The sequence below is a fragment of the Stegostoma tigrinum genome, chromosome 5 (genome assembly GCF_030684315.1).
Source record: "Stegostoma tigrinum isolate sSteTig4 chromosome 5, sSteTig4.hap1, whole genome shotgun sequence".
Lineage (NCBI taxonomy): Eukaryota > Metazoa > Chordata > Chondrichthyes > Orectolobiformes > Stegostomatidae > Stegostoma > Stegostoma tigrinum.
The window spans coordinates 106075853-106083973 of NC_081358.1; the positions used below are offsets into that span (position 1 = coordinate 106075853).

General features: G+C 43.2%; 1 protein-coding gene across 1 annotated transcript; it reads right to left on the reverse strand.

The window, feature by feature from the left end:
* Positions 1–2798: 2798 nt before the first annotated feature.
* On the reverse strand, positions 2799–4867 carry LOC125451958 (leucine-rich repeat protein lrrA-like). Its single transcript, XM_048529762.2, has one exon. It carries the CDS (start codon positions 4422–4424, stop codon positions 3618–3620), a length of 807 nt encoding a protein of 268 aa, XP_048385719.1. The 5' UTR covers positions 4425–4867; the 3' UTR covers positions 2799–3617.
* Between the last annotated feature and the right edge of the window lie 3254 nt (positions 4868–8121).

Sequence of the window (8121 nt, forward strand, 5' to 3'; positions counted from 1 at the left end):
GAAATAGCTAAAATGTTAACAAACAAAATACATCTTTAAAACTGAAAGTGAATTATCCACTTCTCTTGTTTCATATCACAATCATCACTTTTTCATGTATTCAACTATTTTTTATTCTGGACAAAATAAACATCTGAACACAGGTGCCCTGATTGCACCACATTCTACAGTTATCCTACCGGATGTACAATTGTAAATTTGATCAAGGATGGTGTTTTGAGGCAGATTAATCCAGCTGATATGCATCCATTGCTTGGCTTTCATGTGTAAATGTGGACACGAAGAACATCACAGTTAAGCCACACAATCTGTAATACAAACCAGGTTTGATTTCCTTCTCTCTCATCCTTAGAAAAATATGGCTCAGCTTGGATGTCAGATCAGTTTTAACAACACAGTAATGGCACTTAAAAAGAATGGACTTGGGGCAGGATTGATTCATAGGCATTCAAAAATTCCTGTCCTGGTACAGCCATGGGTTGACATTATTCAAGTCTCCGAAGTTTGAGAGTTAATATGGAATCATGATGCTGATTACCCAATTGGACTAAAACCTTTAGACTGGTGTAAGTCTCAGTGAATGTCAGCTTCAGTTAACATAAAATCTTGCAGTGTGGGAACAATATGCCCTCAGGTCATTTGAGCGTACTTGGTTGATTTTCAAGCTCCTGCATAGCTCGGTGAAGAGATTTAAAATCAACTCCAAACTGATGATATCTGAGAACAACTTGCTATATTCTTCTAGAAGTTCTGATAATGCTATGAGGTTTTTCTTTAGATCAGATTTTTAAAGTCTGTAACAGAGCTATGATGAACATATGCAAATGATTTAACACTCTATTTCAAACCTACTATCAATCTAATTTTTTTGTGCCACAGCCTCTGTAATGCCATGGGTTTAAATTTTGCTAACAACTCTTAGTAGGTGGCAGTTTGTCAAATGCTTTTGCAAATCTTCAGAAAGCAATCTTGTGGCCGAGTGTTAGTGTTCCAGTCTCTAATCCGCAAGATTAAATCTGAAGTCCCATTTCAGGGCTTGATGTCCAACAAAGATTCATTCATAATGTGGTCAAACAGGTTGAGTATCAATTCGTAAGTCCAACATAGGTTAATGGCAGGTGGTAACAGCTGAACAGATTCCTGAATAGCCATGTGGGAATACTGGGGCTGACATCAAATATATTTATAGCTAAAACATGTAGAGCAACTCTGATAAGGCTAGTTGGCTCAGAAGATTGGATAGCATGAGTGGATCAAGTTGGTGCCAGCTGCATGAGGTTCACTTCCTGTACCAGATCTGCATCCTTTCTGTACGGTGGAGAATTATGGAACTGTTCTGACCTGTCTTTGGGCGTAGAACTCAAAAAGATGCCGATCTCCATTGGTCCTTGGAGTTCTGCACTGGAGCCTCGACTTTTCACCATACATGTCATGTCTGTAGCTAAGAATACTTGCAGAGAAATGGTAAGACATGCTGGTAAGAGGAGGAAATTACAAAAGGACAGAGAAGGATTAAATGACTGGGAAAAGCAGCAACAACTGGAGTTTAATCTAGAGAAGTGGTCACTTCGGACCTAAAAAAAATTCAAATCAGAATATATTTGTATGTGGAGCAAAAGGATTTGAATGTCCAAGTACAAAATCACTTAATTCTAATTCATAGATACAAAAAGTCATTTAAAAAGTGTGGGCTGGAATATTAAATAGGAGAAATTGTGCTTCAGTTATTTACAACCTTTATAACATGCCACCTGGAACACTGATGAGCTGTGGGCACTGTGTCTCAGGGAGGATATATTGGCCTTGCAGAGTGTGTAGTGAAGAAACACCAAGGTAATTTAACCATTTCAGCCATGGTATTAGGATGATAGATTGCACAACCTGGCATGAGCTCCTTGAGTTTGGACAATTCTGGAATGATTTACTTGAAATGTTTAAAATTAGGGAAAAACATTCAGTGAATTAAATGCAAAAAAGGGAAATAATACAAGTCAGGGGAAGGAACGGGATTTAAACTACAGCAAAGCCATTTACGAATTTCACGTTCTAAGAAAGGATCACCAGACCCAAAATGTTAACTCTGATTTTCTCTTCACTGGTGCTGCCAGACCTGCTGAGCTTATCCAGCAACTTCTTCTGTTTTTGCTTCTGATTTACAGCATCCGCAATTCTTTTGGTTTCCAACTAGGAATGGGGAGCTCTTTTTTATATGAGGAGCAGTGAAAATAAGAATTTGCTCCCACAGACAATTGATGATGTTGAGTGACAGAAAATCTATTTCTTTGGCAGAGGCGTGAAGGGACATGAATCAAAATCAAGTCAATAAGTGAGAATACAGCAGCCATGATTTAACAAAAGGGTGAAATAATTTGGCACACTGAATAGCCTCTTCTCACAGGATCTCCAGTAGTGGTGTTGGGATTATACTCATGCTGGAGGGTTGGGCTGGAATTAAACATTATTGCACATATTTAGGGGCCTGTGAACTATAGATTGTGGTCTTCTCAATGTGATTGCTACTGGAAGTATAATTTAGCAGCCATCAATTTAGGAATAGTGACAAACTGAAACAAATGTCCAAATCTGGGTCAAATGTAGGCTGGAAAATTTGGTGTCAACAGTTTGGAAGTTGTAGACGTAAGTTCCGTTTATTTAAAAACCGAAAGAACTGTGGATGTTGTAAATCAGGAACAAAAACAGATTTGCTGGAAAAGCTCAGCAGGTCTGGCAGCATCTGTGAAGGAAAAAAACAGTTAACGTTTCAGGTCTGGTTCTGAGGATGGGTCACCGGACCCGAAACGTTAACTCTTTTTCCTTCATAGATACTGCCAGACCTGCTGAGCTTTTCCAGCAACTTTGTTTTTGTTCCATTCATTTGTTTGGTTGCCCGAGACCAGCTATTTTTAAGGGTTAGATTTATGAGCGTGCCTGCAAAATAGGAAGAAAACTTCTCAACACCTTAACACCTGCTGAGGAAGAAGGTAGGGGTAAAAACAATACAACCTGGCAATGTCCAGTTGATCTTGTTCCTCCAGCCTGCCAGGATCTGCCTGTGACGGGGTAGGGAAAACAATGAGCCCCTTTCAGGAGGAAAATGCTTTGCAGCCACTGAAGTATTTTTGAAGTGCAGTTGCCAAGCCCTCTCAGGCATCAGCTGGAGCGTACACACGGGCGACCAGTTGCTGCTGAATACTTTACAGGTTCAATGCCAACGCAGGTCTGACGCTGCATTTTGGCTCAGCTCTGTTAGACTGTAAATTCAGGGTACATTGCCCAAGAAGCAGACATTTTAACATCTTCCCACAGGGCGCGCTCCAGAGCAATGTAACCTAATGACTACTTCTGGACGACACAAAAGTGCAGCCTCCGATTTACAAATCGCAGTTCTTTTCTGGAGAAGGGTGTAAACCCGAACGTCAGCCTTCCTGCTCCTCTAATGCCGCTTGACCTGCTGTGTTCATTGAGCTCTACACCTTGCTATCTCAGATTCTCCAGCATCTGCAGTTCCTACTATCTCTATTTTTGCATGCATCGCTTCTGATCAGTTCACCGCAGTTCATAGATAGCCCAGGCGTGGTATTAATAGTCAGTTTAAGTTGCCCACGGGCTCTGGGTCTTCATCCCACAGCAGCAAAATAGCGGCTGATCTCCTCAGGGCCACCTCTGCAGATCTCAGGAGGGGGAGATTCCAGCGGATTGTTCTCGAAGTTTGAGGAGCAGTGACTCCGACCCCATTCTAAGTTCACCAGCTGCCCGAACTGGCTGGGCAAGCTCCTGAGCTGGTTCTTCCCCAGCCACAGGGTGCACAGGCGCCCAAGAGTGCAGATGGAGTCGGGCAGGCTCTGCAGCGCGTTGAAACACAGCAGTAAGGTCTCCAAGCGCTCCAGGTTACCGATGCTGGCGGGGATGGTCTCTATCTTGTTGTCGCTGGCGTCCAGAAAGGACAAGCGCCGAAGTTGGCAGACCTGCACGGGCAGCTCCTGGAAGTTGTTGTTGGCCAGATGCAGGTTCTGCAGCCGCTGCAACCTCTCGGCCTCGGCCGGGAGGCGGCTCAGGCGGTTGTTGCTGAGGGTCAACGTTTCCAGCTTGTGCAGGGCTCCGATCTCGGGCGGGATTTCCCTCAGCTCGTTGGTGTCCAGCCTCAGCACGGTCAGGTTGCTCAGGCGCCCGAGGGCCCGAGGGACCCCGCTGATCCTGTAACTCAGACAGCTCTCGCGTTCCGGGCTCATCTCCAGCACTTGCAGCTCCCCAAGGTCGAAGATCTCCTGAGGCACCGACAGCAGCTCCCTGCCCTTTAGTTTCAACCTCTTCTTGCCGCGATCGACCTCGACCCTGTACTTCCAAAGCTTCTCCCCTGTCCCCTTGGCAGAATGAAGGGGTGGGCTGCTGCTGGCCTGAGACGATTTTAATCGACCTGAGGACATCTCCGATTCGAAACCACGGCTCTCCCCCACCCCGCCTAACAGCGAATGTAACTTCACCTGTATTTTTTAAACAAAAAAGATAACAAGGACGAGTCTAAACATTCCTCCCTCACAGGATCCTGAGCCATCCATTCATTCTCCTTGGGAACGTTGTGTTTCAACATTCTGAAACTGACACGACGTTCTACGGTTGCTTGGCAACCTCCTGTGTAACCACTTGGTCTGGAACGCGAAAACTGATTCCAGGATTCGGGTCAGGAAAAGGTCATCTGATGTAACCCTAAACTCATCGGTTTAACATATGCGGTGTGTCGCTGTCGGCGTAGATTTCTCATGGCAGCATGAGAATTAGGGTTTCCTCTGGGCTGACCCCGGCCCGGTCCGATAAAACACAATCTGAGGCATTCTTGCCCCTTGCACTGCCTTCTGACGCCCGAAATGCCTGCACTTGATTCTGTTAAAAAAAATGCTGCCTCCAGGCTTGAGACAAAACGACCTCTGAGAAATAAAGAGGGAGATGCAGTGAAATAGACCGTACCAAATTGCAGTCGAGCAAAATATTTAACTGTGGAAGAGGACAAACAGTAACCCAGAGTAAAATGAACTAATCTGTACTAAATTGGAAGGAAACTTTAATGGGTAAATAAGACAAAATACTAGGAAAATGTTTACAGAAATATAGAATGATATGCCACAGAGAGATAATATTTGTTCCTTCGTTCTGGTGCTAACATTTTGATCAAGCTACCTAACTAGCCGCCACACTTACATCCCCGAAAATATTTTTTTCCCCCAGACAAGAACTTTTGCAATTTCCTTTTGCAAGTTCTTCCACCGCAACTATAAGGTAGTGTATTCCTGACCCGAACAACTTCCTACAAAGAAGGTAGCTTCCGAATTTTCTCCTACCTGTCAGCCATGTTTTTTCTCCATCCCACACGCTCCCTAATGAAAATCTTTACAGAAACTAGTCCACAGTTAATCCTCACTTTCAAGGGATTGCTTCTCTAAGTCCTATGGTCTTTCCACTTCAATCTCTGACATTCTGGCAAGTGACTTCGAGCATCAAGGTACATTCCAGTGAATGATCCTGCCAGCTTTGCTGGGGTGAATATGCCTACATTTGTAAATCCCAGTGGTTTCTTTCTGCTCAATCACTGGACAGAATTCATCTGGTATTCTGCCTGGTAGCTCGTAGAGAACACTGTCACAGATCCATAGCTCCATGATAGTAATGATAGGATTGGCCACTGTAAAGAAAAATCCTGCATTCAAGATGATGACACCCTCCATCATGATGCATGTCCTTAAACCAAATCAGGCATCTAAACTGTGACGCAGTGTGGGCCATAAGCAGTAGCAGACGTATCTGCAATGTAAATTTTTTGATACATCTTTTCGATTCTAGTTTTTCTCCTTTGTCACGTTTACATGCTTCTGTCTGTTCTTTAAGACTAGCTCTTCTTCCACCCACCAGTTTTCTACTTCTTCAATGTTTTGTAGATTTCCACATGACCAGTTCCCCATATGTAATTGTGTTTGTGAGAGATCACAGGTATCTATCTGCTTGAGCTGCTGCTTCCCTGATCTTGAATATTTGATAAAAACTGAAAGAACTGCAGATACTGTAAATCGGAAAAAAATAGAAATTTCTGGAAAAACTCAGCTGGTTTGGCAGCATCTGTGGAGAGAAATGAGAATTAAGATTTCAGGTTGAGTGACCATTCCTCAGAGCTTTCTCAACGCAAAATGTTAACTTGAATATTTGGTGCTCATCTAAATGAACATTTAAATTTGCAGGAATGCTATTTCTAAATTCTTCTAAAATCAAAATAACTCTCATTTTCATTTTTCTTTCTCTAACTTGTGATCTAACCTGCTGATGCCACAAGATTTCTTTTTCCCTTGCAAATTCCACAAACATCTGATTAGTTTCTCTCTTGCAGTCCGAAATTTCAGCAGATAAACTTCAGACATGAGCACGTAAAGAATGGGTATTGCCTTTTTGAGAGTCTCATACTTTGCAGATTGTTCTTTGAACAGTGGTGTGTACTGTCATAGCTGTGCATGACAACAGACTCTGTTATGTTAACGTCCAAACTCCTTTCAGCAACTTCATTTGTCTATCTACATTCTCAAATGAGCTAAACATCATTCAACTACTTCCTCATTAAATTCAGGAGCTAAGCATAAAATCTCAGGTAAATCAAATCCTTCACTGGAATCAGAATCAATGTTGTTGTGAAAAAAGGGACTTTGTCTCCTGTGTGGTGGCCACTCCTAATTGTACTGTCATAGACTAATGGATTTGCTATAGTTAGACTGATGAGCCTGAGTTCAAGTAGATTCTTCATTCAACATTTGCTGCAGACCCAGACTAGCACCTATGCCCATTATGATCAGTTATGGTACTACTGAACCAGTTTTGATGGACATTGAAGGTCCCCACCCTGAGAGCATTCTATGTCTTTGCCACTCTCAGTGCTGCCATCTTTTGGTGTTTAACATTGAGGAATACTGAATCTGCAGTTGAAGTGTGTGTGTTTGTGTGTGTGTGTGTGTGTGTGTGTGTGTGTGGGTTGGGGGAGGAGTGAGAAAGTAGTTGTGGGAGTTGGTAGTTAGGTAAAAATCAGTAGGTCGTTTCTTTCATAGAATTACTAGTGTGGGAACAGGTCACTCAGCCCAACAAATCTACACCGCCTTCGGAAGAGCATCCCATCCACCTCCTCCTACATTTCCCATGTCTAATCTGCCAAACCTAAAGATCCCTGGGCACAATGGGCAATTTAACGTGGCCAATTCACCAACCCTGCAGATCTTTGGACTGTGTGAGGAAACTGGAGCACCCAAGGGAAACCCACACATACACAGGGAGAATATGCAAACTCTGCATTGATAGTTGGGATTGAACCTGGGTCCTGGTGCTGTGAAACAGCAGTGCTAACCACTGAACCACTGTGCCACCCTTGTCCATGTTTAACCTGATGCCAAGAGATTAAATGACTTCTGGAGTTAATGTTGAGGTTTCCTAGTATGAATTCTTCTTGATAGTGTACCACCACTGGTGGTTCTGTCCTGGTGGGACAGAGCCATACCCAGGGATGGTAATGTTGGTGTCTAGGATGTTAGCCGTAATATATGATTTAGTGGCTATGACATGTTTGATTAATGTGTAGGACACCTCTCCAAATTTGGCACAAGCCCCCAGACACTGGAAAGTAGGACTTTGTGGGGTGGCAGAGCTGCATTTGTTTTTGTGGTTCCTGGTGTCTAGGTCAAATTTGGATTGTCTTCTGCTTCCTTTCCTTCTTGAGGCTTTATTGCAGTTTGATACAACTGAGTGGCTAACTGGTACATTTCAGAGGGCAGCTCTGTGTCAAACACATTGTTGCGAATATAGAGTCATATGTAGACCAGATAAGGCAAGGATGGCAGAATTTGTTCTGTAAAGGACATTTGCAAACCAGACAGATTTTCTTCAGTGACAAATAACTGTGGCTGTGTGGTCACCATTAAGACAGCTTTTAATTCCAGATTTTATTGAATTCAAAATGCACCACCTGCCAATGTGGGATTTGAACTTATGTCCACAGAAGTGCAGCCTGGGGGTTTGGATTACAAGTCCAGTGACATTCGCACTATACCATTGCCTCCCTATACATGGGATTGCTATTAGTCTCCCACAATTTTTAGTTCC

What these genes read in the sequence shown, in the direction of transcription:
- LOC125451958 (XM_048529762.2), bottom strand. Translation starts at nt 4,424, where the DNA reads ATGTCCTCAGGTCGATTAAAATCGTCTCAGGCCAGCAGCAGCCCACCC.